We start from the raw sequence: 26,377 nt of genomic DNA on the forward strand, positions 1-26,377 counted from the left end.
AAGTAACGGATAAACAGTTGAAAGAGTTAGCTTAAAGTAACGGATAAACAGTTGAAAGAGTTAGCTAAAAGTAACGGATAAACAGTTGAAAGAGTTAGCTAAAAGTAATGGATAAACAGTTGAAAGAGTTAGCTAAAAGTAATGGATTAAACAGTTGAAAGAGTTAGCTAAAAGTAACGGATAAACAGTTGAAATAGTTAGCTAAAAGTAACGGATAAACAGTTGAAAGAGTTAGCTAAAGTAATGGATTAAACAGTTGAAATAGTTAGCTAAAGTAATGGATTAAACAGTTGAAATAGTTAGCTAAAGTAATGGATTAAACAGTTGAAATAGTTAGCTAAAGTAATGGATTAAACCAGGGATCTTCAACGTTTTTTAAGCCAAAGACCCTTTAACTGAGAGCGAGACAGAGCAGGGACTCCCTACTACATATACTGTATTAAATGAAGTTGCATATTAAACTGGGCCTACAGTAACATGTAGGGCTTTTATACATTACCTTTTTTACATTACATAACATGTCACTTAGCTGACGCTTTTTTTGTGTAACAGATATATTTTCCCAATTCTAACATGTTAATTTAACTTCATTACTTCATACATGACGAGGCGTTCAAGTGTCGGTGGGTAATAGAAACCTTTGAGGTGACACTGATGGTGCAACACACACACACACACAACAATCACACAGACACACAATCACACGCACACACACACAGACACACAATCACACACATACACACACACACACACACACACAATCACACATACACAGACACACAGATACACAATCACACACACAATCAAAAAACACACACACACACACAGACAGACACACACACACACACACACACACACACACACACACACACACACACAATCACACACACACACACACACAATCACACAGACACACAATCACACGCACACACACACACAGACACACAATCACAATCACATACACACACACACACACACACACAAATCACACATACACAGACACACAGATACACAATCACACACACAATCAAAAAACACACACACACACACAGACAGACACACAATCACACACACACACACACACACACACACACACACACACACACACACACACACACACACACACACACACACACACACACACACACACACACACACAGACACACAATCACACAGACACACAGACACACAATCACACAGACACACAGACACACACACAGACACACACACACACACATACACACACACACACAGACACACACACACACACACACACACACAATCACACACAATCACACACACAAACTAGAACTTGACCCTGAAAACAGTGTGACAGCCTGCGTGCGTGCTGACCTTCATAAAAGGTTTTGATGTCAGTAACTGTGTGTGTGTGTGTGTCTTTGTCTGTGTATGTCTGTCTGTCTGACCCCTTAACTGAGAGCGAGACAGAGCAGGGACTCCCTACTACATATACTGTATTAAATGAAGTTGCATATTAAACTGGGCCTACAGTAACATGTAGGACCTTTTTTACATTACATGTTATTTAGCTCACGCTTTTATCCAAAGCGACTTACAATTGCTATATATGTCTGGAGCAACTAGGGGTTAAGTGTCTTGCTCAAGGACACGTTGGTTGATGTATCACAGTGGGAATCAAACCCAGGTCTCCCACACCAAAGGCATCAGTCACGTCCACTGCTCCATCACCACCCACCACTTATATAGAAAACTAAGTTATAAAATTGCTTAATAATTGTTGGCATGAGTTTATAAATCATGTTTTTATTATTTATTAAATTAACAGATGTGACTGTTAACAAGTTGCATTAAAGTATATTCAGAAATGATTCATCAAAAACTGATCCCAGAGAGTGGTTATTCTATAATAAATAGAAGCATTTATTTATGTACATCATGTGTTTAAAGTTCACAACAGTCTAAAACACAGACATTATTACCAAAAAAACAATAAAGAACAAATATTTACATTTATGAACATTATATATTTACACGCTTAAACGGCACTGTTGGTTGGTAAATGTCAAATGACATTATGTACAGCTTTACTAGCACTTATGAATGTTTTCTACCTAAAATCCTCACAACGGTCAACGTCTTTGTTAGGTATAGCCTCGCCTGCATTTAGCACTGTAAACAGGAAGAGACATTGATTTTATAAATATCCACTGAGTTCAATAGCACCAACATTAACATGTGAACATAATGTCATTAAAAAGGCACACATCTGTCAGTGATATAAAAAAAAGGAGCTCATACAGCTGTGGAGAAAGTGTTTGTAAAAGCATTATAAGGTACATGGCTGTCTTTAGTCAGGAATGCAGGAGGCAAGTTGAAGTTCTGGTCCTGAGGGAGGATGTAAATATATACACGTGCCATGGTAAAGATATTTAGACACGGCCCCATTGGTCACACGTGGTTTTATCAAAGCCTGAGGAATGCACTGGTCCTCTCGAGAGGGGTGTAGAGAGGGGAATCACAAATCAAGAGAAAGAATAGCTGGAAAAAGTGTTCGGAGAAACTCTGAAACAAAAAACAGCTGCTGAAAAACCCTGTGTTGTGACCATATGATGATAGAGCTGCAAAGATAAATCGATTAGCTGTCAACTATTAAATTAATCGCCAACTATTGTGATGCTCGATTAATCGCTTTGAGTCATTTTTTTGCGGAAAAAGGGAAAAATTCCAGTTCGTTAAATAGGAATATTTTCTAGTTTCTTCTCTCCTCTGTGACAGTAAAACTGAAGATCTTTGAGTTGTGGACAAAACACGACATTTGAGGACGTCATCTTGGGCTTTAGGAAACACTGATCCACATTTTCTGACATTCATAGACCAAACAACTAATTGATTAATTGAGAAAATAATCGGCGCACACACACACACACACACACACACATTATTGAGACTTATTGAGGTCACACTGGTTAAACTGGCAAATGCAGAAGTATTATATTCACTATTGTTTCCCGAATCGACCGGAGTTTACAATGCTAACACAAAGAGGAGGAAGGTGACGGACATCCAGCCGAAATGATCCCGTAAATGAAACATCGTCGATATAGAATAGTTATGGGATAAAAGTCAGGTTTAGATACTTGCTTCCAATAAACAAAGATACATTTGGGGAGATATATTCACTTTCTAGGCAGAGAGGTGAGAAGATTGACTCTACTCTCATGTCTGTGCGTTAAGTATGGAGCTGGAGCCATAAGGCGATTAGCTTAGTTTAGCATTGCTTTACACATAATTGTTCGTTTGTTGTTCCGTACAGACAACAAAGCGTAAAAGCGACAAGTCTTTATGTTAAGCCGCCTACACGTGATAGGTGGCTAAACCGCTTTGCGCTGGCTGTTCCATTCATTTCCTATGGGGAGAGCGGTGGCGCCCAACTATTCACTGCGCTACCCCTGGCGTCGCGCACCGCTCGCTTATCATGTGTAGGCGGCTTTAAGATGAGCTTCATAATCAAAGGATTAGTACAACATTTTGGGAAATGGGCTTATTTACTTTCTTGTTGACAGTTTTGAGACCACTCTCATATCTGTTTGTTAAATATGTAGATTAAACCAGCAGCTGGTTAGCTTAGCTTAGCAAAAAGAGTGGAAACAAGTGGAAACAGCTAGCATGGCTCTTTCTCAAGATAATACAATCTGCCAGCCAGCATCTCTTAAGCTCCCTGATTAACACGTTATATCTCCTTTATTTATTCTGTACAAAACCCACCATAAAAAAAGTCAGGCTAGCTGTTTGTCCTTGCTCCCTTTGAGCTAAGCTAACTGTCTCATCGTGGTAGCCAAGCAGTAAAACTGATAAATAAAGCCAACACGGACTGTAGCAGCCGGAGCCCACATTGAGTTTCACATCGGCTCTTTGGAAACCCATGTGTGACGTCACGGAGACTAAATCCATATTTTATACAGTCTATGATGGTTGCCTTGTATTTACCATACAGACAACAGAGTGGCCAAAATGGCAAATAAGGTTTTGATAATGTTCCATGAACAAAAATAATTAACAGGGATATTTACAACACTTATGTGTGACTTCTACCTTCCACATGTTGGACTCTAAACTTATTGCATGAAAAACAAGACATTACGTGGCTTAACCCTCCTGTTCAACGTTTCTATATCAGATATTTGGGTTTCTTTTTAACCAAATTGCCCCAAAATAACATGGATGGTTTCATAACACTCCTCACAAGTAGGATCTGATCTCTACTTTCATTGAATTCTGGGTGTTTTATATAATGTTATAGCATTATCCTGACTAAACTTTGACATATCTGTGATAATCCATTACCTTCATTCCTCTGATCTTAACTTTTAGTGAAATCATTCATAATTTCAGCTTTTTTTCTAACACAAAAATGTGATAATTTCATATAAATTAGGTTTATTGACCAAAAATTCCCAAAAAAGACGTGTAAAACTAAGGTTGGTTCTAGTGGTGAATATACTGGTGGTAATGGGGGGAAAAAGTGTCACCAAACGTTGAAATAAGCGCCAAAAACGTTGAAAAGTAAGCAAAACATGGGAAAAAAAAGCGACAGTGTCTGAAAAAGTATTAATTTTGACCCGGGAGGATAACACGGGGGTTTAAAGGGGGCTGTACTCGACATTCAAAACATTATTATAGCATATATAATATATAGCATATATAACGCAGAAGGTCGAGGGTTTGAATCCGACCTGTGACGGTTTTCCTGCATGTCTTCCCCTCTCTCTCTCTCCCTTTTCATATCTCAGCTTTCCTATCCAATAAAGGCAGAACTGCCCCCCCCCCAAAAAAAAACAATATTATAGCAGCAAACCAATATTTGCTCTGTAACAATATAGAGTAATGGCATCCTGAGCAGAAAATGAAGTCACACACCCTCTGTGTGTGTGTTGTAACCCAAGTTTATCTGGTCTTTGTTTCCAGGTTTAGTTCTGCGTGTGCATGTTCGTACATATGGGCCGGAATAAAACATTTTTTTCTGTATTTCGAGTACAGCCCCTTTAACAGTGACCTCTTCTCCAGTTTTATCAGTTAGGATAACGAGTAAAAACAAAAGTTAGATTGAGGAATCCATCATCTGCCGATTTGGTATGATTTGATGAGGAATGGATTGTCAACTTGATGAAAAAAAAATATATATATATGTTTTTCTTTCCACTGTAGAGCGTTTGTCCGTCTCTGAGGATATAGTGGTTCTGATACTGGCTTTGACTTCCATATCTTTGTGCCGTGTGAGGTAAAAATACAACAGGACGTCCAAGGTAGCTTATCATCAAGGCTCTACTTTCCACTCTACTTGATGTGCTTCAGTTGTCTGTGAAGGCTGGATTGTCTGCCTCTTCATCCAAGCTCACAATTTGTCTCTGAAAGGACAGCAAAACAAAACGGATGTCAGATTCTTTTACTGTAGCGTTAGCCTCGTGAGAGCGTCCTGATCTCGCGAGCTCCAGTTTTCCACTCGCAGATCAGTCTGGCATCTTGACACAGAGAAAATTTGGAGCCGTTCGCCAAACGACCGACCAATCAGCGTTGGTTTTGAGGCGGGTTTAGGTGCGACGCAACGAGAAGCGACTGTTCAGTCTAAACAACGTGGCGGCTTCCACGGATGAGATGAGCGTAGCTGTCGCGCAAGTTTTATCCAAATTAGAAAGTATTCCTTCATTGAAAGAAGAGCAAAGAACGGCACTGGAGGCTTTTCTCGGAGGAAAAGATGTTTTTGCTCTTCTCCCGACTGGTTTCGGCAAGAGTTTGATAGATCGTTGATCTGATTGGTTGATTTGGCCGTCCATCACCAACAGAGGTGGTGATAGACAGATGGTTTATCCAATCAGCTAACCAGGATTTTCGCCCCTTCCCAAAAGTTCTCCAACGGAAAGCTCCCAGATGGATATGCCGAGCAAATGCAAAGCAATCCATCTGGAGTCAGGTTACTGTAGCGTACCGTGTGTGCTGATTACAACAAACTATAAATTCAAACAGGCTGAACTGTAGACTGTGAAACTAGACTCACTTTTGGGTAGGAGTAACCGTCAGGGCTGTGGGTCCTCCAAATGTGCACTTGGTCCTCAGTTGTTTTCTGATAGACAGGGTTGTCAAAGTGAATCGTGTTGGTGGTCTTCAGCCTGTAGTTCCTCCATAGCAGCACGGCACCAACGGCCACCAGACAAACGATCGCTACAGGAGGCAGACATAGGGAGAGATATCCAGAGAAGGTGTTAAGCATGATGTTTGACAATGTTTTCATTTCAAAAAAAATATATTTATCTGAAGAAGAAGCTGGCTTTGCAAGCGGTTGCCAAAGCAACTCACCCAGAGGTAATGCGATGTACAGAGCTATCGGGGCGTCGGAGGCAGGGTTGGGGATAGCTGCAGCAAATTCATGATGAAAATCTGAAGGAACGAGAAACACAAGAAAACAATGTATTATATATAAAAAATATAATAATAATGTTTTAATGACACATGAAGCTGACCTGCACTGTCCACATTGAGTACTTTACTTCAGAGACAAACGTGCGTCACTTTGTAACACACGTTATAATGCTCGCCTAGCTGCTAGCATGGCACGCCCTCATACTCTGCTTCTGACTGGCTAGTAGTCCTTACCTAGGTACTGTCAGTTCACGCCTTAATACTCTGCTTCTGACTGGCTAGTAGTCCTTACCTAGGTACTGTCAGGGCACGCCCTCATACTCTGCTTCTGACTGGCTAGTAGTCCTTACCTAGCTACTGAGCATGTGCGACTCCCAACAAAGATGGAACAGAAGTGAGAGGTCTCACTCTGTAGCTAAAACAGAGAGCTCAACACACAGGGTGAAAAGAGGAGCTGCAGCAATGTGCAGTACAACAAAAATATGGTGTTTTTTGAAAATTAAACCATGTAAACCTATTCTGATATAACCTCTAAATACAATTATGAACCTGAAAATGAAATGAGCGTAATCTGAGGTCTTTAATATGACAATATGCCGAATTTGATATGGGTCATCTGTTTACAGCTTATGGTCATTTCTGTCCGTTCGTTGCTATGATTGTTGTACACAAACCAACCAGCCAACAGTTTGCAGGGCTGCTACTTTTAAACATTATGAAAGTCTTGGATATCAACAGGTTTTTGGATATGCACAAACATCGCAACACCGAACTTTTCAAGAAGGTGGTTGAAGGAATGAAAGTGGGAGGCTGCATTCACACGGTCAAACAAGTAAATTACTGGTGGAAAACTTTGGAAAATTCCTATTTTTCACGGCTGCATGTAAACGTGAATATTAGTGGAATATTTACTTTCACTAGCCATGTAAACAGCTTAGTCTGAATATTGTCTTTTTCGGAATAATGGCAAAAACTGAATATTATGTGCATGTAAACGTAGTCGTTTTATGTCAGAGCTGAGGACAATGCACTCATACAAACTTTGTAAAATGGTCAAAAGGAATGTAAACCGTCTACACAATTTGACCTTAATTATCTAACAAAACATTATGGTACTTGCCTGGAGAGGTGACTGGAGCCTCTGTGGTGGTCTGGGGAATTTCAGGGTTCACCGGCTGGGGCGTGGTGGTCCTTACAGGAGGCTTGGTGGGGTGTGGCACCAGCTTGGCTGCAGTACTGGTGATGACGACGGGCACTGTGGTGGTGCGGACCAGGGGTTTAGGCGTGGTGCGGACAACGGGCTTCGGCGTGGTGCGGACTAGGGGCTTAGGCGTGGTGCGGACTAGGGGCTTAGGCGTGGTGCGGACTAGGGGCTTAGGCGTGGTGCGGACTAGTGGCTTAGGCGTGGTGCGGACTAGTGGCTTAGGCGTGGTGCTGGCTGGCACTGGTGGCCGACGAGGGGGGTCGGTTGCTGGAACATGAGGCTCCACGGGAGCTGCAGGTGTTGGAACAGCTGGTGAAGAACACAAACAGAGGAGAAGTGAGAGTCAGAAATAAGAGCGTGTGAACTATTCAATAATATTTATTTGGAAGACAAAAATTAGGATGTTGTCATTTTCTTCTCGATATCATTCAACAGAATATCTGCTCTTTGATCATTTACATACCAGGTACACACGTTCTCATATCCCTGTCTAACATCATGTTATCCGGACAGACGCAGGTGTATTTGGGGGGATGTCTGCCCACTTGAGGAGCTGCCAGGCACAAGAATGCACAGCCGGATATCTTGCACCAATCCCTCCCTGCAATGGAAAAACAGGATGACATTTTACTTTAGTTTAACTGCTTTACGTGTTTTGAAGCCATTGTCAAAAATAACATAATAAAGCAATAGTTTCTGGCAAATACGCTTAAGTTAGATGAGAAGATTGATACTACTTGCATGTCTGTGCACTTTATGTAAACTAATAAGTATAGCTAATCAGCCAGTGGGAGGTTAGCTTAGCACAAAAACTGGAAAAGGGGTCAACAGCCAGCCTGGCTCTGTCCAGTGGTAATCAAATCCACCGACCAGCTCCTCTAAAGCTCACTATCTAGCTGGAAACATAGAGAAACTAGCTGTTTCCCCCGTTTCTTCAAGCTAAGCACCTACTGGCTTCAGCTCGCTACATATTTACGCGCAGAAATGAGAGCGGTATTCATCTTTAGGGTTGGGTATCGTTTGGATTTTTACGATTCCTAAACCGATTCTTGAAAAACTGAAAAATGTCATCAAAGTAAAGGCTCTTTTATAGTTATGAGTTTTATTTAAAATAGAAAATTATTTAAATGTAACAATATATTAATATTTTAAAGTACTTAAATATATAATGAGTAAAAGTAGCCTGCATTTACGGCAGCTAGCTAACGGTAGACTACAGAGAAAGGGGGATATTTTTACGTCCGTTTCGGAGCGACAGAGGGAAAATATTTCAGTCGACACATTAAGTGGAACCGAAATGAGGAACCGAAATTTGCGTTGTAATCCGGTCCGATTCCTACCGGTTGCGCAGGAACCAACTTGGCTACCTTCTCGCTGGATTAAGGGACTTTTCAGAACCTCTTAGCAACTTTATTTCTAAAAGGTGGCTAGCTACAAATGTAGCTGCTTCAGACTATTAAATTGTAACTGATTTCCAGGAAGTAGTCACAGTCCACGTCTCTTCTGCCAACAGCACAGGATCTCTCTCCCTCTCCTCTTGCATTGTGTAGCAGGCAGTCAGCCACCACAGCCTCTAAACTTTATGCAAATGTTACAACATGATGTTGACAATATGCAAAATGAGAGTATGTTGTCATATTGCAAAAAAATTTTTTTACTTCTAGTTCTAGCTACTTTCGTTGGAGAAGAGTTGGCAACACTGCAGCGCTCACATGCTCTGGTGTGTGAGCACACTTTTGAACAGTACGTGTCAGTGTCTCTTACCAGCAGGTTGTTTGAGGTTATGGAAGAGAACAATGTCTTCTGGTGATGTCAGGTGCTCTGCCACTGGCGTGATGTCTTCACCCGTCAGCCGGTTTGCGCTGAGGATGGCATTATTACTGACGTCTGTCCAGAACACTTTATCCTAGAAGAACAAAAAAAACAACCAAACGTGAGCATGTAAGAGACTGGGGACAGAGTAGTAGCAGTGACGAGTACTTCTATTTATGCATGAAGTGAGGAGACACTTTTTCTTGAGTTTAAACCCTCCCCTTAGGTCGTAGATTCAGAGGACCTCAATTCAAGAACAATTGGCAGTCCTTCCAGAAAAATGCGGAGTTTTTTTGTGATTGTTTTGGGCTAAAATCCCTGATTATGCGTCACGTTTTCTGAAAAAATGCGATGGAATATGCGGCTGCTCTTGCACATTTTTCATCTTTCTGCTAAGATATTTGGGACTTTTTTGCAACGAAAATGCGGGGATTATGAAATCATGCAAGCCCCGCATATTTTGCGCGGACTTTGGCTGATTATGCATTGAATTATGCGATCGTATAATCACGTTTTTCTGGAGGGACTGGATTGGAGTAAAAAGTCCCTCGTCACATGTGCAATAACTCGCCTTAATCTGCACATTGCTGCTGTAGTATTGTGTAAAATTGTGTTCTGTATATTGTATGTACAGGAAAGATTGTTGTGCTTTTTGTGTTGTTGTTGTTGTTGTGTGTCTTTTCATTTACTTGTACTTTTTATCTTGTGCTCCTGACTGCCAATAACGTTTCCCATCTGGGGTAATGAAGTGACTGAACTGAACTGTTGTATTGACATGTATTCGTAACAGCTCACAACATGTACCTCAAACACAGTGAGGCCCAGTGGGTGAGCCAGCCTGTGTTCGTCCATGATGATGGTGCGTCTCCCACCGCCCTGCACGTCGATACTGGAGAGGGTGTGCAGCTTAGAGTCCACCCAGTAGAGCCGCTGGTTCACCAGGTCTGGGGAGGAAGCAGCCAGGTTAGACCACTGGCTTTCACATAAATAGATTAAAAAAAAATCAACTTGAAACCAGAGAGACATGCACGCTAGAGTTTACCAAGTGTAATTCCATTCGGCCACACAATGTTGTCAGTGACCAGAGCGGTGCGGTCTCCTCCGTTAAGACCTGCCTTCTCAATCTTAGCAGGATTCCCCCAGTCGGTCCAGTAAATGAAGCTAGGAGAACATAGATATGTTGTCAATAAAACATAGAAAACTGAAATACATCATTTAGAAAGGACACAAATGAAGACAAGAGTCTAAAAAGGATTAAGGCATCACTGGGTACTTTTACACGCACACTAATAATCTGAATTTGATACAGGTCATGTACACAGCATTTTCCGTTTGGATATTCTGAATAAGGCCTTTTTCTGAATATAGCATTTTCAGATTAAGACATGTGTGATATGCCGGTATTATTCAGGTTTTAGAAGCATTCTTTGGACATGAATACAGCAGATTCAGAATCTGCGTCTCAATCAGGGTTTTTACTCCAGTTTGTGACAGTTTACGGCCTCTTGCCTGTTTACGGCTTACGATCAGCTCTGTGCTGTACTGTACATAAACCAACCATATTATGTGCATGTGAACGTAGTCACTGGGCTTTTCTTGGCATTGTTAGACTTACTTGCTGTGGGGGTCGACCACAATACCGCGAGGTTTGGACAAGCCTTGGCGGAAGAGAGTTTTGCGGCGGGTACCGTCGGCAGTTACCACGCTGATGCTGCTGCGAATGCTGTCCGTCCAGTACAGGTTACCGTGGATCCAGTCGAAAGCGATGCCTTCAGGGGCATCGATGCCGCTACCGATCACTACGTTGTGATGCGCGGGGTCTTCGGCCGTGTCCATCTGACCTCTGGATTGAAAAGCGAAGAGCCGGACGTCAAGCAGGAAAGGAAAGAACAAACACGCTGCTTTCATTCGGATTTCATTCCCACTCACCTGTAGATCTTCTTCTGGGAGATGTCCGACCAGTAGATCTCTCTGGCGGCCATGTTCATGTCGAGAGCCACGACATTCTTCAGACGGGGGATAGCTCTGGTGTACTCACTTTTGTCCAAAGTCATCTTTCGGACTTCGTGGCGGTTGGTGAAGAAAAGGTAGGCGATTGTACCTACAAAATCAGAGCGGACAAGTGATTTTCTTAGTACTTTTGTGGGAATGTTTGTTTAAAGTCAAACTGAAATTTGAATGTTTTTCTTCAAACATCTCCTTTTTATATCAGACATTTGGGTTTCTTTCAACCACATTGCCCCAAAGTACACTGATGGTTCCATTCTACGCTCTTCACAAGTGAAATTAAGGATCAGATCTCTACTTTCATTGAATTTTGGGTGTTTTATTCAATTTTATAGCATTAGCTATAATTAGTTAGACTAAACTTTGACATATCTGTGATAATCCATTACCTTCATTCCTCTGATCTTAACTATTAGTCAAAATCATTCATAATTTCTGCTTTTTTCTCACACAAAAATTAGATAATTTCATATAAATGAGGTTTATTGACCAGTAATTCCGAAAAAAAGAGACAAAAATGTCCAAACAGTGTCTGAAAAAGTGTTCATTTTGACCCGGTAGGACAACACAAGGGTTAAACAAACGTACACAACCCACATTCAAAAAGCTACAGCTGCAAAGATTAATCGATTGGTGTCAACTATTAAATTAATCGCCAACGTTTTGGTAAATAATGATTTAAAAGGAGAATTCCGGTAGATTTCAACACGTAGCTCTGTTGTCTGTACATTTGGAGTGCTGTCAGTAGCGAGAAAAACGTGTGCTGCCTACACCGTGTTATCCTCCTGCTAGCGTTAGCACCCAACAGGCTTAAACAGGGCAAGTTTAAACGTGCTTCTAGCCTCTTAACATGTTCAAAATGTCATTACAAGTGCCTCCCCATGTGCAGTGATTCCTTTTGAGTGAACACAGTGAATCTGACTGCAGGAGATGTGACAGAAAGGCATAAAAGTTGTGTTAATCCAGCTCTTTTAGTTCTGGTGCTGAGACTGCAAGACGAGTATTTAGGGACCGTCTACAAACTACAACACTGAAAAGAGATACAAAAATATTTAAAGAAAATAGGCATATGCTTATTTTTTAAAAGTAAGTGATGTAGTACAACTAGCAGGAGACGAGTTATAGTTGAGGTAAGTTTGGAGACACTACCTTATTTAGTCATTAAATTAATAAATAGTTTTGTTGTATCTCTTTTCAGTGTTGTAGTTTGTAGACGGTCCCTAAATACTCGTTTTGCAGTCTCAGCACCAGAACTAAAAGAGCTGGATTAACACAACTTTTATGCCTTTCTGTCACATCTCCTGCAGTCAGATTCACTGTGTTCACTCAGAAGGAATCACTGCACATGGGGAGGCACCTTTAATGACATTTCGAACATGTTAAGAGGCTAGAAGCACGTTTAAAACTTGCCCTGTTTAAGCCTGTTGGGTGCTAACGCTAGCAGGAGGATAACACGGTGTAGGCAGCACACGTTTTTCTCGCTACTGACAGCACTCCAAATGTACAGACAACAGAGCTACGTGTTGAAATCTACTGGAATTCTCCTTTAATTATGGTAGGATTAAATAATTTTATACTTCCTACTCCTTGTAAATGAAGGAAATTATGAATTATGTTATCTCTTTCTCTTTTTTTTTCAACCTTTTTTTCTATTTTGTTGGATATGTTTTCAACAAACTGCTGTTGTGTTTTTTATGTTAAATTTGACATGCCCGAAATAAATAAATACAAAACTACAAACTGTCATTTTATTAATGAAGAAAAAGGTCTACATTCTCTGATTCTAGCTTCAAGTAAGCAACGTTTATATTCTGTGACACAAAAAGTGTGACTTCACACAGCCTTGCTCAGACTAAGCCACAAAAAAGGGAAAAATAACATTTGAGAAAGCTATTCATTATCTTTAAAGTGTTACATATTAATGCAGCGGACGCTCGGGAGAGAACACAGAGAGCTGATATTTACCGATGGCCTTGCAGGCTTTGGTTGCCGGGTCAACCTGGTAACCCTCCTCACACTGGCATTTGTAACTGCCAATCAGGTTGATGCAGATCTGGCTGCAGGTGTCCGGGTTGGCACACTCGTCGATATCTGATTCAAAGAAGAGGGAAGAGAAACGAAAAAATGAAGCGCACACGACAGTGCAAACAAACATCATGCTGAGTCATTGTGTCTGCAAGATTTACGTGATCTCTCTTGATCTGGCGACACAGACAGGGACATGGAAAAGGTTGCGTCAGAGTAAACAGATTGCAACATTATTTGTTAATCTGACCCAAGTTCTCGCTTAAGAGAGAACATTAGTCTGGATCAACAGAAGTACATTTCCCGAATGAAGCCTGAAATCCGGCGTGTGACGTCTGGCTTTGTCCTCAGGGGGCGTTGCACAAAACTCTGGTCCCTGTAGAAAGGCATTTTCAACGGGCCCCTCCCCGCATCCACAGCTATTCATTCTAGCATCTTTTTGGGCCCTCCTCACATGAGGGCCCCGGGTACTCAGTCCCCTTTCCCCCCCAATCCGACGTTCCTGTTTGCCCCTCGCCTTCCGCTCTCTGTGTGTTGCCGTGTCCCTTCGCTACGGGAAACGACAACAACCTTCGAGCTAGCGAGCTACACGCTGAAAATGTCAGGTTTTGAAGAAGATTTGGATCGTGCAACAAGGCGGGCCTGCTTGGTTTTTTCGGGGAATGATTGTAAAGATTTACAAAGAATATGTTTAGGGCGTTTCCTCTCTAACTGGGAGGTTTTGGGACCGGTTGGTGGGATTGCTGTGGACGAAGTACACACGGTAATGAGGTTTAACCATGTATCAGCTCATTTAAATAGCTCACGTTACTGGATTGTGTGAACAGTTGACTTCATTTAATATTGTATGTGGCGTTTTCTTATCGGGGTGCAAATGTTCCACCAGAACCAGTTCCTTCCAGAGACTATTTAGCAGAGCCACCGTCACTGCGACCCGAGCTTAGCGTCGCCCAAGATGATTGTGATTAGTTTAAAGCAGGGGTTCTCAAACGTATCACTGAAAGGTCCGCATCTAAAAAAAAATGATAGGTCAGGTGTCCGAAACGATTGGCAATAACAAAAACACTTTTTCAAGCTGAGTACTCAGTGGTAAACTTTGGTACCAGTACCACTACCTGGAAATCGGTACCTTTTTTCGGTAGCATACTTTCTCTCTAATAAAATTTTTTTTATTTTCAGTTGTAAAAAGAAGTCCAAAACTATTCATCTTTTTAGGGTGGGGGGGTAGTCTGGCTATCACCAGACCAAGCTTAATCTTTTAAGATTGAACATTAGTCTGGGGAGTCTGCTCTGGATTTTCTCTGCACAAGAGGCGGGATCAACGGGCATAGTTCAAATGACTCTGTACGCAATTGGATAGTCCTTCAACCAATCAGATCAACGATACGGGGTACGTAGCAGTGACAGCGGCATCAAGGGGTTGCCGTCGCTTCTCTATCGTAATCGTGTTTAACCCGCCAATAGCGCGCCAGGTGCATAAGCCAGTTTGTGATTGGTCCCCGCAAAATTGTAACGGAAGCAGGATAGATAAACGTACAGGTCTCCAGCCTGAGCTGCAGGGAGAAATCAAACCCCCGGCAGATCAGGCTGGGTTTACCCAGTCTAGGTGGGGCGGGTGTCAACTACAGTCCATTACACCACTACTGTATTTTCAACGTCACTAGCAATTTATTGGTCAATAAAAAATTTATCTTAAAATAGAAAACGTTTATTTACATTTATGAAAGGTTTTGCATTCGTAACGCAAGGTACGGGCTGGGTCCGGATTGACTTGTTGTTCGCTTTGAGAATCTCTGGTTTAAAGAAATGCAAACAACCCACAGTGTTTTTTTCTCCTATCCCAGTATGCATTTGTGGTGTAGCCAGACCTTACCCTCCCTCCAGCAGTGTGGAGACAGAGCTGGCAATGCGAGACTAAGAGAACATACAAAGCATTTCTAAGTGTAACTGTGTGGCAGGGTGTTACCTTCACAGCGCTTTTTGTCAACCAAGTGAAATCCAGGAGGACACAGGCACTCGTAGCCGATCCTCAGGTCATTGCAAATATGCGAGCAGCCGCCGTTGTTGTACAGGCACTCATTGGAGCCTGCAGTGGGAGTAGGAAAAGGTTTACCATCTTTCTTTTCTGAGGATGTGCAGTAACTAGCAATCTAAAGCTGCAGACACCCTCATTAACACACAAGTAGTAATTAACCAGACAGTTATGCATGAGAAGCCTCGGTGCTCACCACATTCCCTAAGAGGCTCATCTGACCAATCCCTGCAGTCACGGTGCTTGTCACACACCTTCTCCATGCTAATGCATTCCCCGCTGCGGCACTTAAACCTGGTCGGGCCCTCACATTGGGTGGCTGTTAAAAAACAAAAGATACAGCTACAGACACAGACCAGAGATTTTTGCATTTAATTGTCATTAATGTATATCTGTGACTGAATGTATGTATGGATATGAATGGAGGAATGAATGCATATTTATAACTGAATGTATGGATTTTTTTTTTTTTTTTATTAGTTTATTCATGACTGACTGACTGAATGCATGGACGCTTATGGCGGTAGGAATGAGTAAGTTTGTAAAGCATGTATGGGAGAACAGAAGAATGTAGGAAGGATGGCTTTTTTGCACGTAGTATAGAAAATGGTCATTTGCAATTTGCATAGCTCTTTGAGTAGCCCAAATGTTTCCTGTACATTTGTCTTTTAAGTTGTTTTAACCCTGTGCTTGTTGTGTGTCTCTGTTGTAACTCTTGCAACAATTTCTCCCAGTATCCAAAACTAATTTCTCCTTGGGGAGACTAATAAAGATACTTTGATACTTTTGACTTTGAACCACGATAGAAAAGGGTAGGGGAAGAGATTGGTACCGTTGACGCAGCCAGCCTCATCACTCATGTCCCTTGCAGTCGTACTGATGGTTGCACTGGTGGCTGCCGTGGATGCACGTGCCATCGCCGCATTCAAACTCGTCAGGACGGCAGGTGGAACGTGCTAGAGGGATGGTAGAGACAGGTAGACATGTGAGTACAAGAGATGATGAAACTATTGACAGTTTGTTGCAATTTAGGACATGTTTGAGCAGTTAAGAAAGTCTGCTGAATCCGAGAAAGTTTTTCAGAATTTTGCCGTTTCCATCAACATTTTCTAATGCAGTACTTCAAAATGCGCATAAAAATACGTTGATGGAAACATGACTAGTGTCTAGATTTTGCAATCATACTCACCACATTCAGCTTCGTCTGATTGGTCCAGGCAGTCGGCTCCTCCGTCACACTTCCAGCTACCGTGGATGCACTCTCCGTTGCCGCAGCGGAACTCCAGGGACGAGCACTGATGGGTGGGAGCAGAGTCGGGCGTCTTCATACCGCAGTTCTGGGGCCACTCATCGGAGCCGTCGGAGCAGTCGGCATCGCCGTCGCAGCTCCACAGGCGGGGGATGCACACGGTGCTGTTGCACTGGAAGGTCCCGGGGCTGCAGCTGGCGACTGGGCACGAGGCCTCGTCGCTCCCGTCGTCACAGTCGGCCTCGTCGTCACACACGAAGGAGGACGACACGCACTGGCCGTTCCTGCAGCGGAACTCGGTGTCTACGCACTGCTTCTGCGCTAAGAGGGAAGACGCATAACGGGGCGGTCAGAGTAATGAAAGACCAGGAACTAGGCGTGTCACGATGCTCCATATCCACGATTCTATTTGACATTCGATTTAAAAAAATTAGAAGAAAAGCATCTTTTAAAGATCATTTTTGGCCTTTAATTGACAGGACAGCTGCAGACAGGAGAGAGGGGGGAGACATGCAGCAGAGGGCCGTAGGTCGGATTCGAACCCTGAGCCGCTGCGGTAAGGACTGCGGTATTTTTTTTTTAACAGGGACAACAATGCCATAATTAGAGCCACTAGATGGCAGAAGGGTACTTAGCAACAACAATCTTGAGTTGAGTTTTCTCATAGTGCAGTTGATTGCACCATTAGTTTACTGCGATGCACCTGAAGGCACCATGGAGTCCCATCAGCCATGGAGCCCACATGCTTTACCTTTGTTTGCTTATAAAACTCCCTCGCGTGGAAGGCAAAATGTTGCCACGTGGCTACACTGTGTCTGTTGTTGTTTTTCTTCAGACGTGCGCAAGTAGGTGGTGGTGGTGGAGACAAAAAAGCTATACTCGGGAGAATCGCCAATCCGGCTTTTGATTTCGATAGTCAAAATGGAAAGCTCATTTCGATCAATGACACGTGAAATCTTGACACCTCAGCAGGAGCACTTCATAGCAGGGAGCAAGGAAGGAGATGAGAGAAGGAAGATGTGGATTCTGAGAGCAATAAATTACATATACGATTGAGTAAACAGTAAGACAGATGTGGGGGCGTTAACTCGGCTTACCACAGCTGTCTTCATCTGCTCCATTCTCACAGTCGGCTTTTCCATCACAGCGCCAGGTGCTCGGTACACACTGGTTAAGGCGGTCCGCGCAGCTGAACTCTGTCGGCCTACAAGTTTTGGCCACTGGAAGTGAAATACACAGAAAAAACAATAACTGAGACTATATAATCATCCCACTGAGGGATTGTGGGTAGGGACAGGTGTGAATGCACAGCCATAATGAGTCCATTCTCATGTTTAGCGATGCGCGATACTCACTGCAGGTACCGGGGAGTTCATCGGTGCCGTCGCCGCAGTCATCTGTGCCGTCACACGCCCATCTGACCGTGATGCATTTCCCGTTCCCACACTGGAACTGGTTGCTTCCACATGTTGTCAAAGCATCTGTAACAGACAGATATAAACACACAGTTCAACTAAAAGTCTCATCTATCAGGGGCCAATACAGAAAGACTCCTCATAAACACAGACATGGCTGCAAATGAAAAGAAGTGAAGTCATAATTCTGCAGAACATGCTAGCCGCTCAGGGAAGTTAATAGGCACAGCAGTGCTTTGAGCTAGCTGCTAATGCTAGCATGAAAAAATGCTCAAAATGAAAATGGTAATATGCTTATGTTTAACATAGGGCTGCGTCTAGGGATGTAACGCTACAATCAACTCACGATTCGATACGATTCACAAAAAAACCCAGAATGAGCTGCAGACAACCGACTGGAAATAATTCCTTAATCTATATAAAATATGCAAAACGACAGACATGTCCTCTTATCAAAAGTAAAACTGAAATTGTATTTTTATCTTATCTTAACATTTCAATCCCACATCAAAGTAACTAAATAAATAGAAAAAAAATATCTTCAAATAAATCAACTAAGAAGACGTAGTGACGTGTGAAGTCCAATAAGTGAAATCTAAAGTAGATTACGCCCTTGGAAGTTAAAAATATTGCATCACAATTAATTTTTTTAAGCAATAGTGCGTAGTTTCTGTCTCCCCCATGAGAAATTCTATGACAACAAAACTGTCGGCGCGTCCACATGATACAAGCCTTCCGTGACCGCCTCCCCCTTCCCTTTCACGCAGTTGCTAGTAGCCAAGGAGGACACGGAGGATTAAAAAAACATGATGGACTCTTCAGAAGAGGTCATTATCTTCACACCAGTTTCTGCGTGAAAGTCACCGGACGCCACAATCTTCTGAACATAGTCACACTGAGAGATCCAGAGAGAGCTGTGTGGAGCTGATAGTCTTAATTAGCTTTGTAGCAACTCATTTGGCAACGGCTTGAATGTAACGGACGTTCATCAATATCAAAAAGTTACACACTAAAGCTAAGACAATCTCAAACGGCTGTAATCTTTACACGTATATACCTGTATATATATCAATATCACATCCAATTCACTGCATCGTTACATCCCTAGCAAGCACACATTCAGTAGTATTTTAATTTTTCAGAGCAGGTACATAGAACGCTACCTCATGTCAAAGAAAGTCAGTCTGAGTTCAGTGATAGTGCTATTTTTGGCACCCATAGTTGGGTTTCAATACAGTGAAGGGAGGGACTATGTCTTCAGCGATGTCAAAGACGGTAATTAATAAAGCCACCAAAGGATAAAGGAGCTGGGAGGACACACACATGTATCCAAACACCAGGTGCCTGTTGGTACTTGTTTAACTAAGGCAGATAAAACGGTTAAACGGTGAGTCAAACAGGGACACTTGCTGTATGTAAGCCTGCAGTTATCAGCCTTTTCATCAGGGAGCTGCTGATATGGCAAGTTTATAATACGGGCTGGGTATTTTTCCAAAAGATTTTGGCACCGATTTTGACTTTGAAACGGGTTCCTTCACAATACTTTTTTTCAAAACTAATTTTATGAAACCATTTTACAACACTACACATTACGGTTCAAATCTTTTTTTCCAACAGTGTTTTTAGTTTCTTATATTATTCACAATTTTTTGTGTCAGCTCCTTTACCCCTTCGTGTCACACACTGTAGTCAAGCCTCTCACAATACAACAACACACATGTAAGCCCGTCTCTGTGCGAACGTTTTTCTGCATGTCTCTACAATGTTAGACAGCCAATCACAAGCCTTATGAGATCTGATCATTATTAGGTCTGCATTCAAACAGATGCTTTAGAGTTCATTCTTTCAATCTATCCTGTTGTTAAACCAGCTACATTAAATCCAGTGCAATATGTATTCAGGGTTACAAGTCTCCAAGACCTTGTCTGTGTGTGTTCATGTCATTTTCTGTTGTTATACATGTATGCTTTGTCTCCTTATTTGGGTGTTTATGTCATTTGTGATAATATTTCATGTATGTCTTTGGTGTTATTCATCTTATGTATGTCTGTATGTACAGTATCTCACAAAAGTGAGTACACACGTCACATACCCTTCACCATACCTAGAGATTGGCATGGGGTACTTTCCATGAAATCATCTCTCAATGCAAATCAAACCAGCTATTAGACTAACTGAAATACAACCAGGCTAATCTCTAGGTATGGTGAAGGGTATGAGATGATGTGGGGGTATGGTGAAGGGTATGAGATGATGTGGGGGTATGGTGAAGGGTATGTGATGATGTGGGGGTATGGTGAAGGGTATGTGATGATGTGGGGGTATGGTGAAGGGTATGAGATGATGTGGGGGTATGGTGAAGGGTATGTGATGATGTGGGGGTATGGTGAAGGGTATGTGATGATGTGGGGGCCAAGGGAACTTTATCAGGATCATAGTATCCTGGATCCATGAAATAACTGGCCTTTCAAAATAAAAGTCTGCCTGCCTCTATGGGAATATAACATAGAGGTGTACTGACTTTAGTTGCCAGCAGTTTAGACATTAATGGCTGTGTGTTGAGTTATTTTGAGGGGACAGAACATTTACACTGTTATACAAGCTGTACACTTAATACTTTACATTGTAGCAAAGTGTAATTTCTTCAGTGTTAATATTTACTATAATGTGAGGGGTGTACTCACTCACTTTTGTGAGATACTGTATGTCTATGTCGTCTTGTCTAGGGATGCAAAAAGAATTTCAGCCCTGGCTGACAATAAAAGTTGTATCTTCGTAGAAGCATGCTGCCATGTATTTAAATGTTGTATTGAATGACGAGGCATTTTCTTTTAATACTCAAAACTAAGGAGCCACTTCAGCCCGCTCCATAAAATACAACAACAACACACGTCAGCCTGTCTCGGTGTGTTACAGAGTTGTTCCTGTGTGTATCTGTGACATGTAACGTTAAGACAGCCAACCACAAACATTATTCATCTCGGTAGAAGCATGCTGAAGGCCTATTGGCTCACTGAAGCTGATGGTTAGGTATTGATATTTGGTGTTGGGGAATGACAAGGCATTTTTATAGATACCCGATAATTATCATAATTTCAAATTAGCACTATCCAAACGCTGGTAAAATATGCAAGTGGCTGGTAGCTCTCACTCAGCAACCAAACAAAAAACAATGGTAATCTGTTGAGTGGCTGGTAAAAATGTGAACATCGACACAGCCATTTGGCTGGTGGACAATAAAGGTTCCTAACACAAAACAGAGAGATCTCATTTTCCAGTTATTACGTTATGCTACATTATGCTAGCCGAAATGGAAGCTCATCTGAAATGAGCTCATTTGCTGAAGACCCAGAGTCTGCCTCCCAACCCCCATCTTTAATGGACCCGATGAAGCCACTGAACCAGAAGGAGCGATTAGACTGTACATCAGAGACACAGCATGTCAGGAGAAGGTACCAGAGGCCATTCCTCCCTCTGGCCCCCCGGGGGCTCTAAACCCTGGATGGCCACCTGTTTCTGAACGTGTCCAAAGGGAGGGGTTGTTACCTCCAGCGGCTAGGCAGTTAGATTCAAGATTCAAAATCCTTTATTGACATTTTATAGACCAAACAACTGATCCATTCATGGAGAACATAATCGATAGATTAATCGACGATCGGCGGCAAATGAAGATTTATATATATATTTATAATTCTAATTAAGTATTAATGTGTAAGTGTTTACATTTTTATAAGTCTGTGCCCTAAAAGCCAAATCGTGAATTATTCATTGCTATGAATGGCTGACAACAGTAATCATCAGTCAATCTGCTACCACCATGGTTGATGCTTTGGTTAAACAAGGAGAGTCTGCTTTTTCTCTTTTGTAGGTTGAGGAAATGTTTTTTGCCACTGTAGTAGTATTTTATGACTCCATATGAATGCAAACAGTCATTTCAGTGTTACAGCTGTGAAGTAACCCTACTAGGGGCAGCATAGGGACAGGTGTTGCCAATTAGCCATGGCTATAAACACTGTGATACAGGCATCGGATTGTTCTTTGTGTAATAATCTATGTTTTTTGTATCTGTCCCTATTCAAATAAAGAGAAATAAAATAGTATTGCGATATTTTCCGTGGCAATACTGTATCAATACACGGACGCCAAGTATCGATCTATTTTTATGGAAGTTGCACATGAGAATTGAACCTTTTGGTACTAGAATAATAAGATCAATTGCTTTTTCAGTCCACTAGATGGAAAATTAAAGTGAGAGGAACAAACCAAAGACAAAACTACGGTGGCCGACAGGGGCAAACGCACTGCAACTAAAAGAAAATGTAAGCAAATTAAGAAAACATCTTTCATTTGACAACACATGCGCAGCATTTAGCAAACACACTGCAAATACACACAACACAACCAAATACATAAACCACATTTTCAGGTTCATACTTGTATTTTGGATTTCTACTAGAACACGTTTACATGCTTAAATGTTCAAAAAAAAACTTCTTTTTTTTCATACTGTCTGTCTGATTATACCTGCGTCTAAAACGACGCTCCGTTTTAGCGCCTGTCTCATTAAGCCCCCATCTTGAAAATGCCCAGTCTGCTCTGATTGGTCAGGGTTTCCAGGTCTTTTGCATCTGCACTCTCTGCGTCTCTGCACTCTGCACAGTCATGACTGACTGTAACGGCACTGTAGCGGCACTTTCTACCTATATATAGTATAGTTGTGACCTCACAAACGTACAAAAGTCCTGACGGCTCGTTTAAATGCAGGCTGTGTACTGTACATTTCTCTGTGGATTGAGCATCTTAATACTTAAAAGTATTTATACAGCACCTCGACCTTCTTTATAATCAAACAAGACATGAAAATCTCATTTTTTACAATATGGGACCTTTAAAGAGTTTCATTTTCACTGTAAATGCATGTCAGTCACTAATAATCGGTATCGGCCTTGAAAAACCGGTATCGGTCGATCCCTAATATATTTATGACTCGGTGTGAAAGGCTCTGCATTATTGTCCTTGCCATAAAAGGTTTCATGTTGACAAACCGGGTCTTATCAAAAGGACATCCTTGTAGGTACTACTATTACAAAAGACAAAATACACAGTAGAAAACACTCTGCTGCTGAGGCAGATTTCAAACCTTACTTTTCCCTGAATTATGGAACTTATCAACTTTATCGATCAGTTCCCATTCCCTGAAACCGATGACACGTTACCCAAATCCAAGTTCATGTTGGTTATTTACTTAACGGGCACAGTAGGGTCAGTCCCCGAAAGACAGCCTGTCCCCAGAGACGGCAGCATTATTGATCCGAGTACAAATCTGCTGCAGGAATAACATGTTTGTTGCCTGTTCTGTGTAGAGCTGCAACGATTAGTGTACTGCACCCACAGAAAAATATATCTAGCAACTATTTTGATAATCTATTCATTGTTAAAAGTCATTTTTCATGCAAGAAAGGCAGAAAATGATGTTTTCAGACTCTCAAATGTGGAAGTTTCCTGCTCTTTTCTGTTGTTTTTTTTAATCATATTAAACTGAATCTATTTGGCTTTTGGACTAACAAAACATAACGGGGGGCGATTGTGTTATATATATCTGTGTGTGTGTATGTGTGTGTGTGTGTGTGTGTGTGTGTGTGTGTGTGTGTGTGTGTGTGTGTATCAAGCACTTTGTGCTACATTTTTATGTATGAAAAGTGCTATAATAAACTCTGACTGATGACTAATAATAATCGGTATCTATCTTGAATAACAAGTATCAGTCGATCCCTACTTTTACCTGATTTGAGGGTTTCTTCTTGCTTGTACAATTCACAGCATTAAGTCCCAGAGAATCTCTTTTATATCTGAGCTAACTGGGTATTGTAACTGACATTATCCTAACCTTCCTGATATCGATTCGGAAATGTAATGGCCCGGGACCTTGTGAAAATTGGCGATCCCCAGCCCTGTCTGTCTGTGACCGGGGAGGAAATGTGCACAAGCGACAACAACCAGTTCCAACATGTTTCACCACACACCTTTTCCTAGAACCAACATACTGAGAACAGGTCTGTCGCTGACTTAACTGCAGTGTAAAACTCCATGAATGCTGTGTGAAGACTGTCTGCTGTTTGTATTGGAGGAGGACGGCTTCCATTCATTTCAGCAATGTAGGGCTGGGTTCAAATAATTACATTTCCAATTAAAATCAATCTTTGTTTGAGAGATCTGATATTGATTATACAAAAATCCTGAACTCAATCTTTTAATATGTTAAATACGTCAATATAACGTTAGTCCTTTTAAAGCTATAGTGCGCAGTTTCTGTCGCCCCGAGTCGAACGACGACCGCCGTGCAACCAGTAACCAGTAACATCGCTCAAGCACGGCGTCCGTCGTTCGACTGGTCGCGACTGTTTCCCCAAGATGGCGCCTGCTTGTATACGTCAACGCTACTGTCTTTATAATCTGTACACTTACAAAGTTCTCAATGCTTGGGTTAACATGTAGGGACCCTCATGATGCTACCGTGGAAGTGTGGTGATATTTTGAGCCTTGTTAGTGGCGTAGAAATAGAGATTTCTTATTACTTTACCCTCTGCCCCGACGACTAGCGTTATAAGCTAATTAGCAGTTTGCAATATCTTGTTTCAAGCTAGAGACACATTAGATTAGCATGAAAACATCTCCCAGAGAACGGTCGACTCGGTACTCATGTGTTATTAACCCCTAGGTTCACCTTGTGTTGTCCTCAGGTCAAATTTGATCTTTATCAGGAATTTCCATCAACCAAAGTGCCCAAAAATAACACGGACTGTTCCATACAGCGCTCTTCGCAAGTCAAATGAAGGATCAGTTCACTACTTTCTTTACATTGAGGGTTTTATTCAATTATATAGCGTTTGAAAAAGAATAATTAAATAGTTTCAAAAAGTATATAATGACTAAACTTTGATATAAACCAGTCTGTGATCCACTCAACATCCTCTGATCTTACCTATTAGTCAAAATAATTCATCATTTCAGCCATTTTGACTCAAAGATTAGATATAATTTCATGTAAATGAGGTTTGTTGACCATGAATTCCTAGAATAAGTATAAAATGAGTGTAACAAGTTGGTGTTAGTGGTGTATCTACTCGGGTGGTAGTGGGGGGGGGGGGGAAGCATCAAAAGCAACAACAAAAAGGCACCAAAAAAGTGTTCATTTTGGAAACAACCCAGGGGTTAAACAAACTATTTGGGGGGGGGGGTCATTTCTTTATCTAAACATTAACCTGGTGCATTATATATAACATTTGAGGGTTGCTTCTTGCTTGTACAATTTACAGCATTTAGTTCTCTGAGAATCTCTTTTATATCCGAGCTATATCGGCATTGTGAGTGATCTCTAAAACTCAAGGAATGCTGTCAATGTCAAGACAATGTCTGTGTTTGTATTGGAGGAGGATAAGCTGGACGGCTTCCACTCATTTCAGCAATATTAGGGCGTTTCAGGTGAAACGTGATGGGAGAGAGCCTAAATGCAAACAGGCTGGATATTGCACCATAGGCCTATAGGAAGAATAACCTACAGAAAATGCATCTAAATGTTCTCATGATAGATAGTTGATGTAGATGATAGATCTACATTTACATGCAAGTATAAGGATTCAAAAATGAAAAGGTAAAACGTACTGTAAGCCAACAATGCATGGATTTCATTATGGGAAAATCTTAGGCAGAGTGGCGGAGAAAACATTCATTATGAGAGGGAGAGATTTGACCTATATTGTGTGAATAATTGCGCCCTCGGGCCCCCCCACCACCACCACCACCACCTTGCATCCGGGCACTGTCAGAGGACAGGAGTGGGCAATTTAAACCCACACATAAAACACACACACACAAAAAAATCATACTTATCTAACTTAAATACATATTTCTATTAAACAACATCAAGTTTTTACCTTTGTTTAAATGCCAAGTCCAAAAATACTGCTAATTAATGACTCAATTGCTCAAGTTGAGATGAGGATTTTGAACTTACTTGTCTGAACGAGGGAGCAGAGCAGAAACAACAAAGACGCGTGACACGGCCGTGCCATGTTTTTCAGCTTTTTCAGCTTAAATGGAGGTTGCATTCACACTGCAGCCTGTTAGTCTCTGATGGGAGTTAATGTTATAAGGTTGCTGTGACACCAAACGCCCGTGCTGCTGTATCGGAGATGCTGAGGAGGAGGGATGCTCGGCTCACTGTTCTGTTTGACAAC

General features: G+C 41.7%; 1 protein-coding gene across 1 annotated transcript; it reads right to left on the reverse strand.

The window, feature by feature from the left end:
- Positions 1-1,878: 1,878 nt before the first annotated feature.
- Positions 1,879-26,377, reverse strand: ldlra (low density lipoprotein receptor a). Its single transcript, XM_078268787.1, is given in 19 exon segments — positions 1,879-5,387; positions 6,035-6,198; positions 6,334-6,414; positions 7,517-7,909; positions 8,064-8,201; positions 9,365-9,506; positions 10,217-10,356; positions 10,455-10,573; positions 11,028-11,255; positions 11,342-11,513; positions 13,385-13,510; positions 15,411-15,530; positions 15,673-15,795; positions 16,309-16,339; positions 16,341-16,432; positions 16,666-17,046; positions 17,823-17,945; positions 18,081-18,206; positions 26,155-26,377. Coding segments are annotated over 19 exon segments (2,850 nt in total). The 5' UTR covers positions 26,249-26,377; the 3' UTR covers positions 1,879-5,330.

Source organism: Sander vitreus, chromosome 15 (assembly GCF_031162955.1).
Source record: "Sander vitreus isolate 19-12246 chromosome 15, sanVit1, whole genome shotgun sequence".
Lineage (NCBI taxonomy): Eukaryota > Metazoa > Chordata > Actinopteri > Perciformes > Percidae > Sander > Sander vitreus.